This window comes from Tenrec ecaudatus, chromosome 6 (assembly GCF_050624435.1).
Source record: "Tenrec ecaudatus isolate mTenEca1 chromosome 6, mTenEca1.hap1, whole genome shotgun sequence".
Classification (NCBI taxonomy): Eukaryota; Metazoa; Chordata; class Mammalia; order Afrosoricida; family Tenrecidae; genus Tenrec; species Tenrec ecaudatus.
This window is the reverse complement of record NC_134535.1, coordinates 79,660,809-79,679,520: the sequence shown is the minus strand read 5'-3', so window position 1 is coordinate 79,679,520 and position 18,712 is coordinate 79,660,809. Positions and strand designations below refer to the sequence as shown.

The following is an 18,712-nucleotide window of genomic DNA, read 5'->3' as shown; positions in this document are numbered from 1 at the left end:
CAGGCAGAGGCAGAAGGAGGAGGCAGCGACAAGGTAAGGGAAGCGGTTTCTTCCTCTTCTTGGTGAAGTGGTGACTTGACTCGGGCGTCCCCAGGTGCCAGCACCGGCCAGCCGGGCAGCGCACAGAGGAAGAGTCTTGGGCTTCCAGTCTGGGGCTTGCCCAGAGCCCAGGCGCACCTGGCCGCCTCTCTGGACCTCTCGCAGTGGCCGAGAGCTCCTGCTCCTCCCCTCCCTAGCCCTAGCCTTGGGGTTCGGAGGCAATTAAAGGGATGAAATGGTGATTTGGGGCACATTTCTCCTGGCGGGTACTTAGGCTGTCCTGGAGGTGGACTCGCTGGTCTAGGTGTCTCTCAGGCTGGTTGTCTGCTGCGGGGGGGTGGGGGCAAGGGGATGCCGGTGGTGTGTGAGAGCCAGCGGCGGGTCTTGCGGACGCTTAGGTTTTCCTGCCTTCTGCTGGATTGGGTGGGAGTCCCATGCAGGCTCTCCGACCCCACGGTCCCTGGCTGCGGAGCCTTGCCAGGGTAGTGGCCTCATTGGAAGGGACTCTGGCGCCCAGGCGCCTCGTTTAGTCACAGAGAAGCCAGAAGCAGAAGCAGAGCTACTGGAGGGAGAGGAAGAGAGGGCAGGGGAGACAGATGGACACCCAGCCCTCCTCAAGGCCAGGGCCAGAGGCAGGAAGCTACCTTCACCACAGTTCTAAGTTCAGGGCCAGGATTTGGCGGCCAGCAGTCCCCCTTCACCAGATTGTCCTTGGGACAATTTTGTGAGACCAGAGACCAGAGCTGATGAGGCAGACAGCCACACACACACCCATTACCCACCCAGCTACTATGCAAAGTCCACTCTCTGGTCCTTAGGGAGGTGAGGGGGGCGGAAAAGGGGATGGGGCTGAATTTCTTCCTTCCCCAACCCCCTTCCCTTCTCCTCCAGATAGATATAGAGCCAACCTCCAGCCCTGCTTGCTCAGCTGATCTGTGACTTAGGTAGTTTCATGTTGTTGGGATTGAGTGTTGAACTCGGCAACAAGAAACTGCCTGAGTTACATCAGTCGGTTTTCGTCGAGGGCCCCCAACCCAGGCGTCCTGCTTCCTTTCTCCCCAGTGGGGCTGTCCCACCACCCCCTCCACCTAGGGCAAAGTGGGTGCATCAGAAGGAGGGCCAGCTGGGAGTCCTGCTTTCTTCCCTCCCCTCTTCAGCCTGTCCCAGTCCCTGTGACTGTGGGAGAGGAGCCTGTCCTGCAGCCATTGTCTCCTGGGCCCAGCTGATGGAGACAGACAAAGAAGGTGCAGCCAAGTCCTAGGAAATGCAGGAGTTTGGGGAAGAGGTGACCTGGAGGGCCTCCGCTCAGTTGGGCAGCAGGGTGGTGTGGGATCTTTAGCAGAGAGAGGGGCAGAGAAAGAATTGGGAGTCTCAGGAAGGGCTGGCTTTTCAAACCTGCCATCTCCAAGGACAGAATCTCCCCCCCCCCACCACCACCATTCTAGTCAGAATAGGCTAGAGCTTCCCCTTGAAAAATGGGGTGCCCAGGGGTACCAAGAGTTGGGGGACTCTGAATGCCAGTCCAGCCACCTCACCTCCCGTTGCTTTTCTATCATTCTGGAGGGGGAAACAACATGGTTAGGGTGATTTGAGGTTAGAGAAAATCCAGGGGACCCAAAGAGAAAGCCCCAGCAAAACACACACACACCCCAATGGAAAATAGGGCAAGAGCCTGGCTTTGGTCTCTGGCTGGCTGGCTGTGGCCCGGCAGGCCTTGGTCCGCGTGTGTCTGAGTGTGTGTGGTAGGCAAGCGGCTGCCTGTCTTTGCGCTGAGAGGAAATGCCTGGGTGGATGGAGGCGGCTAGCACCCCCATCACCACCTTGTTGCAAAGGTTGGTGGATGCCAGGGGGGCAGGAGGGTAGGAGAGAGGAGTGGGGGTGATCTGAGCAGTGTAAAAACTTTGCAGAGCTTCTGTCACTCTGGCCTTGCTTACTAGGTCTCCCCACCTGCCAAAATGGGGGGTGTTAGAGATAATGGGGAGATATACTTTCATTCTCAGAGAGAGAGAGAGACTGAGAAAGAGGAAAGTTAAAAGGAGGGGACATTCTTGGCTCTCTTACTTTGGAATTATTATGATTACTTAAAACAATATAAACTTCCAAACAGGGGAACCAGATTACATCCCTGTCATCAAACATCTACACCAAGCTGCTCTGTAGGGAGGCAGTGGAGACCTTGTACTGGTGTGGGTCTCTGTTCCTAGGCTATCTCCCCTAGGCGCTCTCTCTCAAACCCTGTGTATGTTTACACACGTACTACTCATTTCTCTCTCTCTCTCTCTCCCCCTCTCTCTCTGTACCCTCTGTAGAATAGAGGAGAAAGATAGAAATGGAATTCCCCCCCCCCCTTTCCCAGTTGATTTTGTTAGTTTGTCTTTCTGTTGCTGCCTGTTGCCTACCCCTTTCTGGGAATACACTGGGGGGGGGATCTGTACCCCCTTTCCATAGCTTCTGGGAAAACAGGGAGGCTTCCAGAGAGGCAGGCCAGCTGGTCTGAGTCACTGCAAGGGGGCTCCCAAACCAAGGGAACCCCTATAGAGCCTCTGTGTCTTCACACTGCCTGAGGCATGGAGCCAGTTGGGCTGAAGGGAGTCGCAAGGAGGGGCGGCCACTCAGAAGTTCCAGGCTTGGAGACAGTGTCCCCTGATGGGCCGAAATTCACCAGTGAACGACTTTTAAGCTCTGGGTCCCTGGACCCCCATTTCCGCTTTAGGGACAGCAGGCTATGAGGGGGATTGCAACAAAGCCCAAGTCCTGGTGTCCCCCTCCCCAATTTCCAGGGGATAGGGCAAGGTCTCTTAGGGCCAAGGTGAGGGCCAGTCTGGTGGCCAGAGTCCAGTCTGGGGGCCCTGAGGCTGTGGATCATGGCTAAGGCGATAGTGATGAGTTATTCGCTTTGCTGGAAGAAAGTCTTCCCGAAGGATCAGCATGAAGAGGAGGGGGAAAAATTATCTCTCTCGTCTGAGGATATTAAGATGGATTTTTATTTCTTAAAGGACCCTCCCCGCCGAGAGCGCATAAGCGTAAACTTAATATATGCTCCGCAGCCCAACTCCAGAAATCGCAATAAAAGTTAAAACCTCCCCTACTGGTTTTTTTTAATTATGATATGGGAAGGAAGAGCAGGATTTATAGAGCTGAACTCTCGGCGTGTGAGTGTTGGAGACTTGCAGGAGCAGGAGGAAACGGTGGCGAGAGCTTGCCAAGGAGCATCTTGGGCTCTGAGCTACCTCCGCGGGCTTGGGGACGCCAGCTTCGGGGAGGATACTCGGTGGTCTCTCTGGAACCTCGGCGGCACCCTCGGCTCTGGCCCGGCGCCTGGCTTCGGTTCGGTTCGGAGACACAGCCTTTCTCCGGAACAGGTGAAGGGCAGGGCGGTGGCTGCCTGGGGCCGCCGGGAAGGGACTCTGGGTTGGACTTGCCAGGTCGCGGAGCTTTGTGTGGGTCGCGTGCTGGGCAGGAGGTTTGGTGTCCCGGGCCCCGGCCGCGGCCGGCCGGGGGTGACCCGCGGGCGGCGTGGCTAGGAAGGGCGGCCGGCCGGGCGCGGAGAGCCGCCGACCAGGTGGATGGTCTGTGGACTTTGGCCGCAGACAGCGAGCGCGCGAGCTCGGGGCGGAGGCCGGCGGCCAGGCGGGCCCCCGGATGTTGAGTCTGTCGGCAGGACCTTGAGGATTGTTTGGTGTTTGGGCTGCCGGGGGGCGGCGGCCGAGAGTGCGCAGCGCGCGGCGCGGCGCCGGGCGCTCCGCGTGGGCAGGCGGAAGGGAAGGCTCCCCGGCCTCTGCCGTTGGGAGCTCCGTGGTCAGGACGTCAGAAGCGAGGCCGGTCCGTGGTCACGGCGTGACAAATAAATGCAGTTAAGGATTTCTCGCTTTCTCTCGCTTTTTCCCCTTTGCCTCAGGGGAGGTCTTTTCCTCGCTCTTTCTTTCGAGCTACCTGGATTTGGTCCAGAGCAGGTTGCCCGCGGGAGGGCCCGGGAGCGGCAGCGTGCGAGGGAGGGAGAGAGGGAGGGAGGGCGAGGAAGAGGGAGGGAGGGAAAGGAGGGCGGGCGGCGGCGGCGGCGGCGGCCGAGGCTGCCCTTCCTCGGCGGGAGGCGGCTGCCCAGCATCTGCGGTCGTGGGGAGCCGAAGAGCAGGTAACCCAGCGGCTTCCCGAGGTGGGGACTGGACGGAGCCGGAGGGACCGCGCCGGCCAGCTCTCAGCCCGAGGCCCTGGAGGGGACAGAAGGTAGGGAGACCGCCTCCCTCGGGGGCCTGGCCGGCAGGCCTGGGAGAATGTTGAACCTGTATTTGATTTCGGGCTCACACTCATGCTGTGAGTCTGTCTGTCTCCAAAGATGCGGGTTGTCTGTCTGTCTGCCTGTCTGCCGGTCCGGAGGTCCCAAATGCTGGGCTCTCCTTCAAAACGCTGGTGGGGGTTGGGGGGGAGGTGGGGGGAAATTCGTCGGAATGTGCACTTTCATTCATTGGCTTCTCTGCGACTCACTGGGGCTGGTTGCTGCTCCCCTAAGTTGAAAGGGAGCGTTCCTCCGGCTTTCTGGGTTCAGGGTCCTCCAGCGCCCTCAGCCACGGCCAGTGTTTCTGGCTCCAGGTTCTCGGCTGGCCCTGAGGTTTGAGGCCAGACAGCTTCCAGTTAGGCAGGGAGGCGGGAGAGAGACGAGCCGCTTGGGGCCCCTTAATTGTATTGTCTCTCCTTTCACCACCTCCGCTTCCTCAGTCTAGGCTCCAAAGTCACTGTAAATTTCCTTGCGATGCACACATCAGAGAAGATTGGGTACCAAGCAAGCGCTTGGGGCCAGGGAGGCAGGCGTGGGGGCGGAGAGCACCCCTTGTCCTAGGGCTGCTCCCCCTCCAGTCACTCCTCAGGCTGGGGAGCTGGAACTGGTTGGGGGAGCCGGAAATGGCCCAGTCCGCTGCGGGGTGTCGGGACTGGGGCACCAAAGGGACGGCAAGCCTGGCAGGCAGGCTGTGGCTTTGAGAGGGCCATGGTCACAGTCCCGGGGGCTTTCACTCCTTCTGAGCTGGGGGCCTGCCTCCTGGTGTGTAGGGATCCCAGATACCCACCTGGGGTGGGGACAGGACCCCGGGCTCCTCACAGCAGGCCTGGAGAATTCAGCTTCTTCTTGAGCGCAGGCCTGGGCTAGGAGGAATTGTGTGTGTGGGGGGCGGGGGTGTTTTTTTCTCAACAAAGAGGGATCATCGGAGAGAGAAGGGGGGAAAGTCTTGGTCTGGGGAGCCAGGGAGGGGGCGGGGAGGGGGGAGAGGGCAGCGGAGAGGAGGTGAAATGAGCCCATTTCAGGGAGGACAAGGAAAATGAAAGCAAACAGAGCAATGGAGCTCAGTCTGCTTGTAACAGGGGTGAGGAGCTTGGGAGAGGACTCCCTGCCTGCTGAAATTGGGGCAGCGCATTGGTCCCCCCCAATAAAAACCTGGTTTAAATTTAATCCGAACTTGATGGTACAGACTGAACCGGAGGGAATGGAAATCACTAAAGGGAGTGGGGGGACAAGTGGAGGGGAGGTCTCTAGCTGTCTTTCTGTCTCTCTTTTCTGGTGTGCAGGCTCTTGGGACAGAGCTATGGTCACAGCTGCTCAGGTTTGAGGTGCTGGAGTAGGGATGCCCCTCCCCCTTAGGGTACTCTCTTGCACCCTGTGAGAAATCTTTCAGGGTGGGAGGGGAGCTCTTCAAATTGGAGCGAATGCAGAGCTGCCTGCTCAATGTGGGACCTCCCCTTCCCCAGTAGGGACTGCCAGAGGCCTAGGGTCCCTCCCTCGGGTTTACCCACTGGTGCTGAGGGAAATGGAAGAGAGTGGTGGTGGAGTGGAAAGAGGGCGCTGTGGAATCTGGCAGGAAATTCCGAGGGTACTAAATCTGGGAAGATGAGCCCCTCCTACCCGGTGCCCCCCCCCCCACATCTCTTGTACTCCCTTACCCACAAGCCTGGATCTGGGGGGAGCCTAGAGGCCTGTTTCAGATTCGGGAGCTGCTACTCCACCTCCAGCTGAGGGGACTGGGGACATGCCACTACTGCTGAACCTTCAGGACCTAGGCCCTCTGGGCAGCGGGGATTCCCAGCCTCTTCCAGCCCCCCTCCCCAAGCTGCCTATCTTGACAGGGCAAAGGCAAAGCGGGGCCATGGGCGGGAGGAGATTGTGGGCGAGGCCTGCTTCCTGGTCCACAGCTGTGCCTGCGCCTGAGTGGGGAGGGTGCGAGTCCATACTCTGAAAGGAAGGTGTCAAGCTCCCCTCTCGGTTTCATGGAGGCTTTGACGGCAGCAGAGAGCGCAGGCCTTGGATCTGGCTGCCTTTGGCCGCTGTCTCCACTGGATGGGCAGGCTGACTGGGACGGGGTGTGCAGGCAGCTGAGGAGTTGAAAAGGAGTCCGTGGCCAAACGGGGTAGGAGAGAAAGGGATGCCTCTTCACCGACACAGCGCCTATTTGAGGGGCTCCCTCATAGAGTGGAGACCCCTACCCCCAGAGGAGGGTATGTAGGGGCTTCTTTGCTCTTAGGAGGCTGAGGGCAAGAGGAGCCCTTGCACCAGTCAAGATGCAAAAGAGGAGTGGGGCGTGAAGCCTCCTTCATCTTGTCTGCTCCCTCACTCCGATGTGCCTCGGCCCTTGGCCGCCCTGCAGAGCAGCTGCGAAAGCAGACAGGGGGTTCTATATCCCGGAGGCCTAGTGTGCCCACCCGAACAGGTCGTCTCCAGAGGCAGCGGAGGCCGCCTCTTCCTTCTTTGTGTCGGGACAGCAGTGGCGGCCGCGCCCCTAGCCAGTCCCGCCGGGCTAAGGCCCCCGGCCAGCTCCCGGCACAATGCCATGGCTGTCCCGCCAGCTTGCGCCCAGTCTCCGTCCTGTCTGCGCTTTGCCTGCATCTCGCCGCCTGTCCTCGGCCTTGCTCTCAGCCCATCTTCCCTTCCCGCCTCCTTATCTTCTCCTCTGGCCTTTCTTCTTCCCTGCAGTCGCCCTGTCTTTTCATTTTCTTTTTTACCTCTTCCTCTCTTAACCCTCCGTGTCCTTGTATCCTTCCTCTCCGTGGGCCTGGCGCCGTGTTTCAGCTGGTCTGTCTTAGGCTGTCTCCGGCTCAGTCTCTCTTCTCCGTCCCCTGACGCCCTCTGGGTCACAGTTTGGCCCCAGGCCCGCAGCTGAAGACTGAACGTCCTTGCTCAGTGCTGCCCCAGGGCCCGGCAGGGTCCCCAGTCGCCGCGGAGGGGCTGGGGGCGGTGCTGTCGGGGTTGGGGACTTGGAGAAAGCTTCCGTAGGGGGACACGGGTTTCCAGGCTTTTCCTTGAACTAGTGAGGGAGGATTTTTGATTGACAGCTAACCCCACTCCATCAAGGCCAAAGAGGTATTCTGTTTCTTTTTGCAATTTGGATGTCCCCAGTCCCTCTGAGCCCCCCGGTGGTGGAGGAGACAGTCTAGCAGAGGGCAACGAAAAAGAAGCAGAGAGAGGCCCCTGGGCTGTAGGCAGCTTTCCCTCACACACCCCTTCCAGGCGTCCAAATCCAGCCCGGATACACCGAAAAGGAGAAATGGAAGAGGGGGAGGAGCAGGGACTGAGAAGGGGGGTGCTGCTAGGCAGAGGTTGATGCTGCTGCTGGTTACAGCTCTACCAATCAACTCCCCTAACTTTCCTCCCCCCAACACAGAGACTCTGGCAGGCTCTCAGCCACTTCTCCCAGCCCATCTCCATGGAAGGAAAGGCAGGTCCACAGAGACGCAGAAGAAAACCCAGCCCCCAGCCCCCTACCATGGGCGTCAGGTCCCCTCCTGGGGACTGGAAGGGACAGAAGGGCAGGCTCCTGGGTCTGAGAAGCCTGCTATGTCCCTGCAGCCTCAGAGCCTGCAGCTCAGTCTCAGCTCCAGCCCACTTTCCCAGGCTCAAAGCTCAGCCTGGGTCTCCTGTCCCCCTCTGACCCTGAAACTGCACCCTTCCTTCACACTCACTCTGTCCCACCTGCCTAGTGCACTGTGTCTCTGGGGACCAATTCTCCTTCTCACCTGTCCCTCTCCCCACCAGCCAACCTCCCTTCCCCCTCTCCAGCACCCACAGTGAGAATCTCCTTCATGCCCAAAGCCCCCCCTTTTTTTTCTAAGCCACTCCTGGACAACCTGATGAAAAGCAGGAGTCTGGGTAATGAACCCCAAATCCAAGGAGGAGGCTAGCAATCAACTTGCTGGGGGCAGGACTCCAAGTTGCCTAATCTCCCTCTTGTAGGCATGCTGCCCCTCAGCACCCCTGCATTCGACCCCAAGAAACTGGCTTTCTGCTAGCCCGCCATTGCCTTTTTCCCTGTTCCAAAAACAGCCTACAATTTTATTTAATGAAAGACACATTTATGAACAATCAAATGATCCTCATAAAATTTTTATTGAAGGACGTAAAAACAAGCTACTTGCCCACGACCGAGGTCGCTCTCGCTTTGCCCGCTCTCACCCTGGCTCTCGGTAGACAGAGCCTGGTAGTTGACTTCTTTGGGGGAGGGGGAGGGGGTAGGGGAGAAGGTTGTCTCCGCCAAGGAGTTTGGGGCAGAAGAAGGTGAGCAGGAAGACCGGCTGGAGACGCCCCACTGAAGTTGTGAAGGTCTCTCCTCCACTTCTTCAAGCTGGCAAAGAAAGATAAATAGAGATAGACAATAAATGAAAAATCAAGGGTCTTGCATATCTGCGCCAGACAGAGACGGCTTCCGAGGAGAGGCTGACGCTAAAGGTGGATGGGCTTTCCAAAGTCCCACCCTTCCCACCCGAACCACTGTCCCCAAGCTTCCCTTACACTGGATCTGGGGGGCTGAGTTGGCCAGAAGGGCGCTCCCCTTTGCCCCCTTCCCTCCCTCCACGCCAGCTTCTCCAGTCCCCTCCCTCCCTGGCTGCTGCTGCTACTGCTGCTCCCGGAAGAAATACATACATACACACTATTTAAAAACGCATTTTTAAAAGCCACGTTCCCAACTGACAATCGCTGATCTCCGGCTCGCGCAGGGACTGCGGGAGCGTCCGGGCGACAGAGACGGATTACGTCAAGAAATAGTTCCTCCACCTACCTCGGCCGGCCTCCCAGCCCCTGGGGGGCTCTCGCGTCCGCTCGGCCCTAGGGGTCTAGGGGAACCCAGCTCCCCAGGCTGGCATTTCCACCCCATTCAAAAGAGCCTCCTGGGGAGGGGGTGGGCAGGGAGGCCATCGACTTGAGGGTGGACATGGACAAGTGGTGGTGTGTGTGTGGGGGGCGGGTGGCTCTGATGCGACACGAGCCTGCCTGAGGGCTCGGCCAGCGCTGGGGGGGGTCCAAGAGTTCTGGACCCCTAGGAAAACGCAGGTCGCGGGGATCAGCCGGGCGCAGGGGGTGGGAGAAGAGAGAGGGGGAAAAAAAAGCAAGGGAAAAAAAAAAGCCTCTGCGCATTGATCCGCGCCGTATTTTTGGGTAAATACGATCACGTGGGGGCCGGGGAGCCAATGAGCTGCGGGGAAAAGGCTGGAAAAATAATTACCTGCCTTGATTGTTCTGTGAGCAGATAAAAAGTACATATACAGTTCATACAATAATCTTATGTATGTAAAACCCCGTTACGATGTCGGCGACGGGGCCCATCAGTAACTATTACGTGGACTCGCTCATCTCGCACGACAATGAAGACCTCCTAGCGTCCAGGTTTCCGGCCACGGGGGCGCACCCCGCCGCAGCCCGACCCAGCGGCTTGGTGGCCGACTGTAGCGATTTTCCGTCCTGTAGCTTCGCGCCCAAGCCGGCCGTGTTCAGCACGTCGTGGGCGCCCGTGCCCTCGCAGTCCTCCGTGGTCTACCACCCGTACGGCCCCCAGCCCCACCTCGGCGCCGACACGCGCTACATGCGGACTTGGCTCGAGCCGCTGTCCGGCGCCGTCTCCTTCCCCAGCTTCCCGGCCGGGGGCCGCCACTACGCGCTCAAGCCGGACGCCTACCCCGGGCGCCGCGCCGACTGCGGCCCGGGCGACGGCCGCAGCTACCCGGACTACATGTACGGCTCGCCCGGGGAGCTGCGCGACCGCGCCCCGCAGACCCTGCCCTCGCCCGAGGCGGACGCCCTCGCCGGCAGCAAGCACAAAGAGGAGAAGGCCGACCTGGACCCCAGTAAGTTGGGAGCAATTTTCCTTTACAACCGGCGAAGGCGGGGGGCCGGGCGGGGTGGGGGGGAGCCGGATTACAGCCCCTCCGGGCGGGCCGGCCGCGCGGGTAGCGCGGGAGAGGGGCGAGGGGCGAGGGGACGGGGACTCAATAAAAGCGAATTACCTTGAGGGAGCGTTCAGGGACAGGAGCGTCTGAGAAGGGGGCCCAGGGAGCCAGGTTGGGAGAGGGCCCGAGGGGGGGGCTCCTCTCCCAGGAACCGGTTTTGATGAGAGACCCCCGCCCCCTACCCTTGCCCCAGGCTTTTTGGCACAGTCTCCACTTTCGAAGAAATACCTTCCAGGGCCAGGGAGTGGGGTGGGGGAGAGAGAGGTGGGACTAAGGTGGGGGGAGAGAAAGGTGGGGAGAGGACATTGGGGACAGAAAGGAAGTATCCCAGGGAGGGAAACTCACCCCCTACCTCCCAGCCAGCTTGGGGACCTGTCCCCCCATTAAAGACTCATCCAACAAGGGGTCCAAGGACTCTTGCCCCCCTGGAGTCCTGGGATGAGGAGTTTCCCAGTCTGGGAACTTGAAGAGAGGAGGGTTTCCAGAGTTGGAGGAGTGAAGTGGGGTTCCAGTCTCCTTAAAATTGAGAACTCTCTTCTGAGGCTCTGCAGAGGAGAGGGTTGAGCCTGAGGGTCAGGGATAGAGAGTGGGGGCATCCCCCCAGAGGAGAGAATCCAACACCTACAACACAGACACCCCACCAAAGGAGACAGGAGCCTGCAGAGTGTTGCAGAGATGGTTGGGGTAGGTGGGGGGCAAGGGGAGCTGCAAGGCCAGATCAGGGGGCAAGAAGGGGGAAAAGCAGGGGGAGGGGGGGAGTGCAGCCCCCTGGGCATGAGGAAGTGTCTGGGGTAGTCCCAGGAGGAAGCTGCAGGAAATCCTTTCCTCCAGCCCCACAAGGGGCCAGGGCCTAATTATACCCCTCTGAAGGCTCCTTGCCCTCAGCTACTCCCATAAACCTGAAATTGGAGGCTTGGCTCCCGCAGAGCCTGTCCTGAGGCTGGTATGAGAGGAGCTCAGGAAGCCCAAGAGGGACGCTAAGGTTTAGAGGAGCCTGTCCCCAAGGCCAGCAGTTCTCTGGGGAGGGGAGTGAGGCCTTGCTCACCCCAGTCACCACCCTGAGAGTCCAATTCGCCTCAGCAGGGTCCGACTCTGAGCAGAGGCAACTGGGCAGCTGGAAAGGGTGGTGAGGGACTTGGGGGACCCTCAGGGTCAGGAAGCAGAACTGCTGAAATTTCAGGACTTGGTTGTGGGCTGGGGAGATGGGAGGGGGCAGAGGAGGAGGGAGGTGGGGAGGAGAGAGACCTCGCTATAAAAATAAAAAACAAGAGAGAGGAGCGTTTATGGGCCTATGAAACGGTTGGGAATTTGGACTTTTTATGAGGATATTCTCGAATTACTACTCTTGAAGCTGAGGACCAGACTCTAGGAGCTTTGATGGCTTCGGATTTCCTACCGTTTTAGGTGCTGGAAAGTGAAAAGGGGGAGGGGGCAGGGAGGGGGTAGAATGCAAAAGGAGGAAGGGAGAAAATCCCTAAAGCTAAACGTGTCCAAATTCAGGTTCAATTATTGCGTTTGGGGAGCCTGGCACAGTCTGAGGAGAGGGTGGCAGGGGTTCTGGGCTGCAAGGGGACTCCACTGACCCCTGCCTGTGTTTGGCTCTCCAGGCAACCCGGTGGCCAACTGGATCCACGCCCGCTCCACAAGGAAGAAGCGCTGCCCTTACACCAAGTATCAGACGCTGGAACTGGAGAAGGAGTTTCTCTTCAATATGTATTTAACCAGGGACCGTCGGTACGAGGTGGCCCGGGTCCTCAACCTGACCGAGCGGCAGGTCAAAATCTGGTTTCAGAACCGGAGGATGAAGATGAAAAAGATGAATAAAGAGAAAACCGACAAGGAACAATCCTAAACCCTGCCCCCCCTGCTCCGGCCCAGCCAAGGAAAAAAACAAAACAAAACCGAAAACCCCACAAAACACCTCAACCCAAGCGGGGAAGAGCACGAAAAGGAGAAGGAAAGAGCAAGCTAGAGAAAAGCGAATCCGCTTAAAAAGAAAAAGGAAAGAAAAAAGGGAAGGGGAACAGGCCAACCAACCCTTCGTGGTGGTTTGGGTTTGGGAGGGGTCAGCTCGGAGGCATTGGTGTTGTAGTTAGTTCTTTCCAGCGAGGAGGAAGGAGGCAGGGAGAGAACCAACCTCACTCTTCCCCCAGCGCAGCCGAAATCCATGCCACACATAAATGGGACTCCCCACCTCCTTTCTTCAGAGAAGCCAGTACTTGAATCGCCATATTAATTTCTCTTTTTTCCCCCCTCTGTATCATACTTGGTCTGGGTCGCCCTTCCCCGGGCCTGGGACACTCTGTGTGCAGATTTTGTACAAAAAAACCCCACATACATACACATACACAACAGTGCTTCCCAACCCAGGAACTGAGGGACGAGGCCCCGGGACTCGCCCGCTGCGGGGCTGGGTCCGGCGGGCGGCGCAGGCCGGCGCCTGCAGCGGCGTGTACATAGCGTTGTTGCCTCTCACCCCCAGCGTCAGTCCCCAACATCCGTCCTGTGACGTGCTTCTGTTTGTTAGGGTAGAACAGCTCTGTGTTAATATATCTCGAAGTCACTTAAAAGCCCAGAAACCCAACTGCATCCAGTTCTCGTTATTTCTCCTTCCCAGTGCCTCCCGGGGGCTGCTGTCTCAAAGGAGACGTTTGCTGAGACATTCTGGGGGCGCCTGGAGCCAGAGAAGGGGCTCCTTCTACCCCGGAAGGGCAAGTGCCTGCCGCTTCTCTGCAGGCAGGGCGGGTGGCTCAGGGCAGGGTGGAGTCTGTGGAGGCCGGGGTCCAGCTTGTGCCTGCCTGCCTAGCTGCTTCCTGGTGGCTGGATGGAGCTGGGGGGCAAATGGAGATGGGGCTGGGGGAGCAGCGGCATGGCATGAATGGTTTTCCCTGGCTGTAATTCATCGTAATAATTTACGAGTACATGCGATTGGATTGGAGGGAAGACATGGGTGAAGATGAAACTTGGGTGCTGGTCGTCTTGGGCTGGACACTCTGCCTGGCTGCACTGAAAGATGGTTGGGAAAGGAGGCTGGTGTGGGGGTGTGGTGAGGAGACTGGCCTGGCAAGAAGCAGGGAGCTGGACAGGCGCTCAGAGAAATAGAAAGGAAAATGCAGGGTGAGACAGAAAGGGAGACAGAGGATGGAGGGAAGGGAGCAGAGGAAGGGATGCAGGAACCTGGCCAATACAGTTAGAATCCATTCTGTTTCTCATGCTCACTGCACTTGCTGGGGGCGGGGGCGCTCCCAGGTCCTGTCTCTCTTTTTCTCTCAATCCCTCTTCCTGGAGTGTTTACATCTGGGGGAGCTGGAGTCTTGTTAAGTAGCATTTTCAAGGGGGTGTTGCAGCCAGGACCCCCAGGGAGTGAGGTTAGGGATTAGCCAGAGTTGAGGTGCTCCCCGGTGGCTGGAGAACCCTAGGTGTGAGGGTGTGGAGATATATGTAACTGTCCAGGGAGACTGTCAGCTACGCTGCACCCTAGAGCACCTTTCCAAGAACCAGCAGTTTTCACGTGTTAATCAGAACCAGATAGAAAGTGAGTGCCCGGTATGCCTCTGCCCGGCGCCCCCTTTCTCGGAAATCCCCCAATCTGGAAACTATTAAACTCAAAGTGCTTGAAATATGGCCCTTTAATATCTCAGACTGCCCGTTCTGGCTAGGGTGCAGGGTGTCACTCTGAATACTTGAGGGAATACCACCTTTAAAGAAAGACCTTTGGGGGCTGTCCATTTGAGGACTCCCCTGTAGTAAAGTCACTTTACAGGATGGGTGAGGCTCTTGTGGAGACCAGCCCCTTCCCTGCCTTTCCCCAGTCCCCTCCCTGCCCGCACCTTCCATTCCAGTTTTGGGAGCAAGAGGAAGATATCATTGGGAGTCTTTTGGGGGGTTTGGTAAGATTTTGAGGCAGGGGGGCGGTCAACCATAAGTTGTCAAGATGGGACTTTGCCCATGAGCAGTGCGCACTTGCTTGCTTTTCCTGCTTAGGACACCCTTTCCCCATTTCCCAGAGCAAAGCCATTGTTTCCTCCCAGGACCCATTGGGAAGCATTTTGCCTGTAGCTGTCTCTGTTCTTGTGCCCTCATGCCTTCCCTTGGCCGGTTTGTTTTCCTGTTCAGGGACCCTGGCCTCAGTTCTGCACACTGTGGAAGCCAAAGCACCCCTCTCCCTGGGTCTGGGCAGGTGGTGTGGGGCTCCTCTCTCACCCAAGCTACGCCCTGTCACCCTGCTTCTACAGTCCCAGCTCTAGGGCCTGGTGGCCTCCTCGGTCCTGCAGCGCGGCCTGCTTCCTGTAGTCCCGGAGCTGGCCTTACTGCGGCCAGCTCTAAGCACCGCCAGGCTCCACAGGGACCTGGTCAGATCAAGAGGCCCAGGGCAGCCCCTCCCCAGTCCCTCAGCCTGCAGGTTCCTATTGGATTCCATGTTTGTTCCTTCTTGCGTGTGTATTAAAACACCCTTGCTGCCGCCACTGCTACACACATCTGGGAAAGAAATGAAAGCTGGGGCAAGAGGGGCTGGCACACCCCCTCTTTCCCTAGTCTCCTCCTCCCACCTCTCTGTTGCTCCTTTGTCAGAATCACAAAACCCCTACAGGTTGCCCCACTTGGGAAAGGAGCGGATAGGTACATTTCCGCAGGCCCGAAATGCCCCTTTTATGGTGCTGCTTGTCTCCTCGCGCTGGGTTCTGAATGGAGCCGAACAAAACAGCCGCGCGGAGCTGGCTAGACGTCTGGGCTTAATTGTTTTATGGTTTAAATAAGGTGGACACTTTCCTTTGAAATCGGATTATAGGAATGTTTTGTCTATGGTCCACGGAGCACAGGAACTCCCTGGCTGGGAGGGAGCGATGGGAGAGCGAGCGCGCGACGGGCGGGAGGGATGGGCTGCAGACCAGGGGGCCCAGGGCCGCGGGAAGGCCGAGGCCCACCCCAAAGTCCCGCCGGAGGCGGACGGCGCAGGCGGTGCTGGCCAGCGGCTGGGTAAGAGGGGCGAGAAGCCGGGGGCGCGCCGTGGGCCGGCGGGGGGAGACTCTCGGGGCTTGGGCCTGAGTCTGTGCTTGTGCGAGGTGTACGGAGACCAGCAACGCGCCCTGCTTGGGGGCAGCGGGTCGTGGCAGGTCCTTTGCACGCACGCACGTCTGTGTCTCGGGAAGGGAGAATAGCAAAAGACAGAAAGCAGAGTGGAACCTTTGGAAGAGGTTTATTTCGGAAATTGTGCAGAACCAAGGAACAGCCTTCCTGGGAATCCGTCTCTTGACGACTCAGTCGTGGGGGCTCCTTCCGCCCACTTGCCACCTTGGGGGCCAGCCTGGGACCTGCTCTCGGCGGGCTTTTCTCGGCCGGTTGCATTGGAGCGGGTGGACGCGAGGTGGCGCTGTTGCTCAATGTTAGAGGCGCCGCGCGGGGCCGGCGGGGCTGCGCTGACGTCCATCCGAGGCCGGCCCAGAGAGGCGGGCGGCGGGCGAACCGGACCCGCGTCCTGGCCCGGCCCGGCCCCGCCGACTGAGAGCAAATCCATCTTCTCACCTGCCAGGTGCAAATAAATCGCTAGTGGCGGGGGGAGATGGGTCCTCGCTTTGGCAGGGGGCTCTGGAGATTCAGCAGAGAGAGACTGGAAAATAATCGCTTTGCAGCAGAAGAGATGAGCTTGGATCTGGCAGCGCATAATCACACACACACACTCTCTCTCTCTCTCTCTCTCTCTCTCTCTCTCTCTCTCTCTCTCTCTCTCTCTCTCTCTCTCTCTCTCTCTCTCTCTCTCTCTCAGTCTGTCTCTCAGTCACTCACTCAAAGGCAGACTGACCCGGACAAATGAGCATAAATCTGAGGTACCTAGCAGGGTGGCCGGCCCAGCCGCATGCCTCTGGACTAGGGCGGAGGTGGCCACCCCTCCCCACTCCCCCCCCAGACCCCGGAAAAAGGATGGCTGCTTGCCTGCCGGTCCTTTACCTCCAGGCTGGGGAAGCAAAATAAACCAAGGTGTAAGAGAGAGAAAATCAACTGAGAGAAAGAAATGGCAAGGCACCCCAAAAAGGGAAAGCAGGGAGGGGGCAGCTTGGGCCCTCTGGACCAGCAGTGATGGCAGCAGCATACTCAGGGACAGTCACATTCCAAGACACAAAGGCCAGGCCGGAAGAATAGCTCCGTAGCAGGGTTTTCGCTGCACCATAAAACATGGAGAGAGACCCCCCTTGAAAAGATAAGGCCCCCACTGCCCTAGTGGGTCGGACCCTCTAGACCTCCTCTTCCCAGGCCAGGAAGAGAGTATTTATAACAGTGCTGGGAAAGCAGCAGATAAGCTACCTTGTTCATTCAGCTCTGACATACAGAGCAAGCTCAAAAAGGCAGGGTTGGAACTGAGCCCGCCAGTGTGCTCCTCCAGGGTTCCCCCCTGTCCTGGACCCTGGGGAGGCCTGAGCCCTGGCATAGCCCTCCTCTGACTGACCTCTCCTTTTACTCCATGGTTGGAGTTCTGGGTGTCTGCAGAGTTTGGACAATCCCTGACTTAGAAGGGGGTGACCACTCCCTTCCCCAAATGAAAGGGATCTTGGAAGAGTCCCTTGCTGCTGAAGTAGCAGAGAACCTTCTTTGGGAATTCAGTAAAGGGTTGGGGCGATTCTCCAGGAAGGATGTAAGGAATAGAGTGAGTCTGAAGCCCTGTTCTTTCTACACTGTCGCAAACCCAAACCGTATTGCCACCCATTGCCCACCTCCAGAGCTGGGGTCCAGACGGGAAAGAGAAGATCTGGTTTTCCATCCTCCTTGCTCATCCGATCCTGAAACTCCAGGATGTGGAGGATAAACGGAGAGCCATGGTGTTCATGATGCAAAGACCTAAAGATGATTTCAGTTTGTCAGGCATGATGTGCTGCTGTGCCCAAGAGGCCGTGGGTGTGCGTCCGTGTGCACAGTGCCTGTGAGGGGCTGGGGGCTTCTGTGAGCATGCAATAAAGAGTTCTCAGGGTGAGGAGGTAGCACGCACACAGTGTGTGATTTGTAGGGGGCTATGTGGCCCTGTGTGTAGTAACCACCTTCCACACTGAGGAGGGGGAGAAAGGGGGAGGCGAGGGGAGTCAAGTCATTCTTATTCCTCTTCTTCATTCGTATGCACACAGCACACTCAGTCACAGCTCTGGAGCTGTCTCCCTTTCCCCTTCTTCCTGTGCAGCCCACATAACTGCACACACATGTCCAGGGAAGGGTCCTGGTAGGCTATGGTCCTTTCACCCATTAGCCTTGACTTGCATTTGTCCAGCCTTAGGGCTGGGGCAATCCCTCAGAGGGAGTGTGGGTAAATATTTAAAGAGTGTCTGTTGACCCGTTCCCTTCCACATCCTGGCCTGGACTCCCTGCCTGGCACAGGAGGGGAGGAGGTAGGGGTGCAGGGAAGCTAAGGAGTCCATTCAGGTCCAGCTGACATTGACTATGGAGTGAGGGTCTATGGGGACAGGTAAGAGGCCTGCTCCCATCTCCTTCGACCCAAATACAAATCATCTTTAAGGACAAGACAACCTGAATCAGAATCCCAGGGGCCCAAAAACTGTGTCCCTCCTCCTTTCTGGTGCCCACAAGCAGCTCTTGGACCTCCTGCCAGACTTGTGGTCACCCTCCGAGTTCCCTGCCCTGGGCCATAGCTGAGATCTGAATGGCAGTGCAGTCCTCCCCACCCTCAGGCTCAGTTCTCTAGCCCAGCAGACAGCCAAGAGAGTCTTAAAGATCAGGAGAGATGGGGCTGCTTCTTGTGCCTGGAGGGGCCAGGGCCAGGGCCTGAAGTAGCAGGAAGAAATGAAGTATCTGTTCCTCCCCCAAAGTCCTCAGATGGTTGGACCCCCTTGGGAGTCCACCTTTTGGGTTAGAGGACTTGCTCTTACTTGCTGTCCTCCAGCCCCTCAGGGGCCTTATACCTGTTGAAGTAACCTGAAGTGACCTGCTGGGGCAGGCAGCCACTTCTCTCTCTTTCCCAGAGAGGAAGGAAAAGCAAAAAGGGGGGGGGACCAGGAGGAGGCACCTTCAAATCTGAATGCGAACCTTGGAAAATCTGCCCAAGCCATTAGCTAGGGCTGTCTACACACACACACACACACACACACACCACCACCACCACCACCACCACCACCCCATCCCTCTCCCCTCCTCCCTCCCCTTCCTTCAGGTCCCCCCAGTCCTGAACCCCTCAACCCCCGCCATCTCTCTCTCTCTCCCTCTCTTCCCTCTCCTCTCCTCTCTCTCTTTCTCTTGCTCTCTCTCTCTCTCTCTCTCTCTCTCTCTCTCTCTCTCTCTCACTCCCTCTCTCTCCCTCTCGCCTGTCTTCATGTCGTGGATTGATGAACGCGAATCGCGTGTAAGCGCCGCCACCGCCGGGAGTCTGAGGAATTCGCCTGGGCTGTTAAAGGAAAGAGCTAAGTGAGCGAGCGCGAGCTCTACCTACCGACAGTGAAGGGAGCCGCCGCCGCCGCCGCCGCCGCCGCCGCCGCGC

General features: G+C 58.2%; 2 protein-coding genes and 1 long non-coding RNA gene across 3 annotated transcripts in view; 2 read left to right on the top strand and 1 right to left on the bottom strand.

The window, feature by feature from the left end:
- Positions 1-4,082: 4,082 nt before the first annotated feature.
- The window catches only part of HOXC4 (homeobox C4), a 61,199-nt gene continuing 46,569 nt past the window's right edge, over positions 4,083-18,712 (top strand). Inside the window, exon 1 of the mRNA XM_075551555.1 lies at positions 4,083-4,263. The gene's annotated coding sequence lies outside the window, so the exon portion shown is untranslated. The remainder of the gene's footprint in view (positions 4,264-18,712) is intronic.
- Positions 8,386-9,401, bottom strand: LOC142450078 (uncharacterized). The gene is made up of 2 exons (XR_012784907.1): positions 9,075-9,401; positions 8,386-8,639 (listed from the first exon to the last, which is right to left on the bottom strand). It is a non-coding gene; the product is annotated as an uncharacterized LOC142450078 (long non-coding RNA).
- HOXC9 (homeobox C9) lies at positions 9,399-18,705 on the top strand. Its single transcript, XM_075551560.1, has 2 exons — positions 9,399-10,137; positions 11,847-18,705. Exons 1-2 carry the CDS (start codon positions 9,600-9,602, stop codon positions 12,089-12,091), a joined length of 783 nt encoding a protein of 260 aa, XP_075407675.1. The 5' UTR covers positions 9,399-9,599; the 3' UTR covers positions 12,092-18,705.

Bases quoted from the DNA above. Each gene is read 5' to 3' on its own strand.
- HOXC9 (XM_075551560.1), top strand. From the start codon at position 9,600: ATGTCGGCGACGGGGCCCATCAGTAACTATTACGTGGACTCGCTCATC. The intron at 10,138-11,846 runs GTAAGTTGGGAG...TTGGCTCTCCAG, and splicing joins GAAGGCCGACCTGGACCCCA to GCAACCCGGTGGCCAACTGG.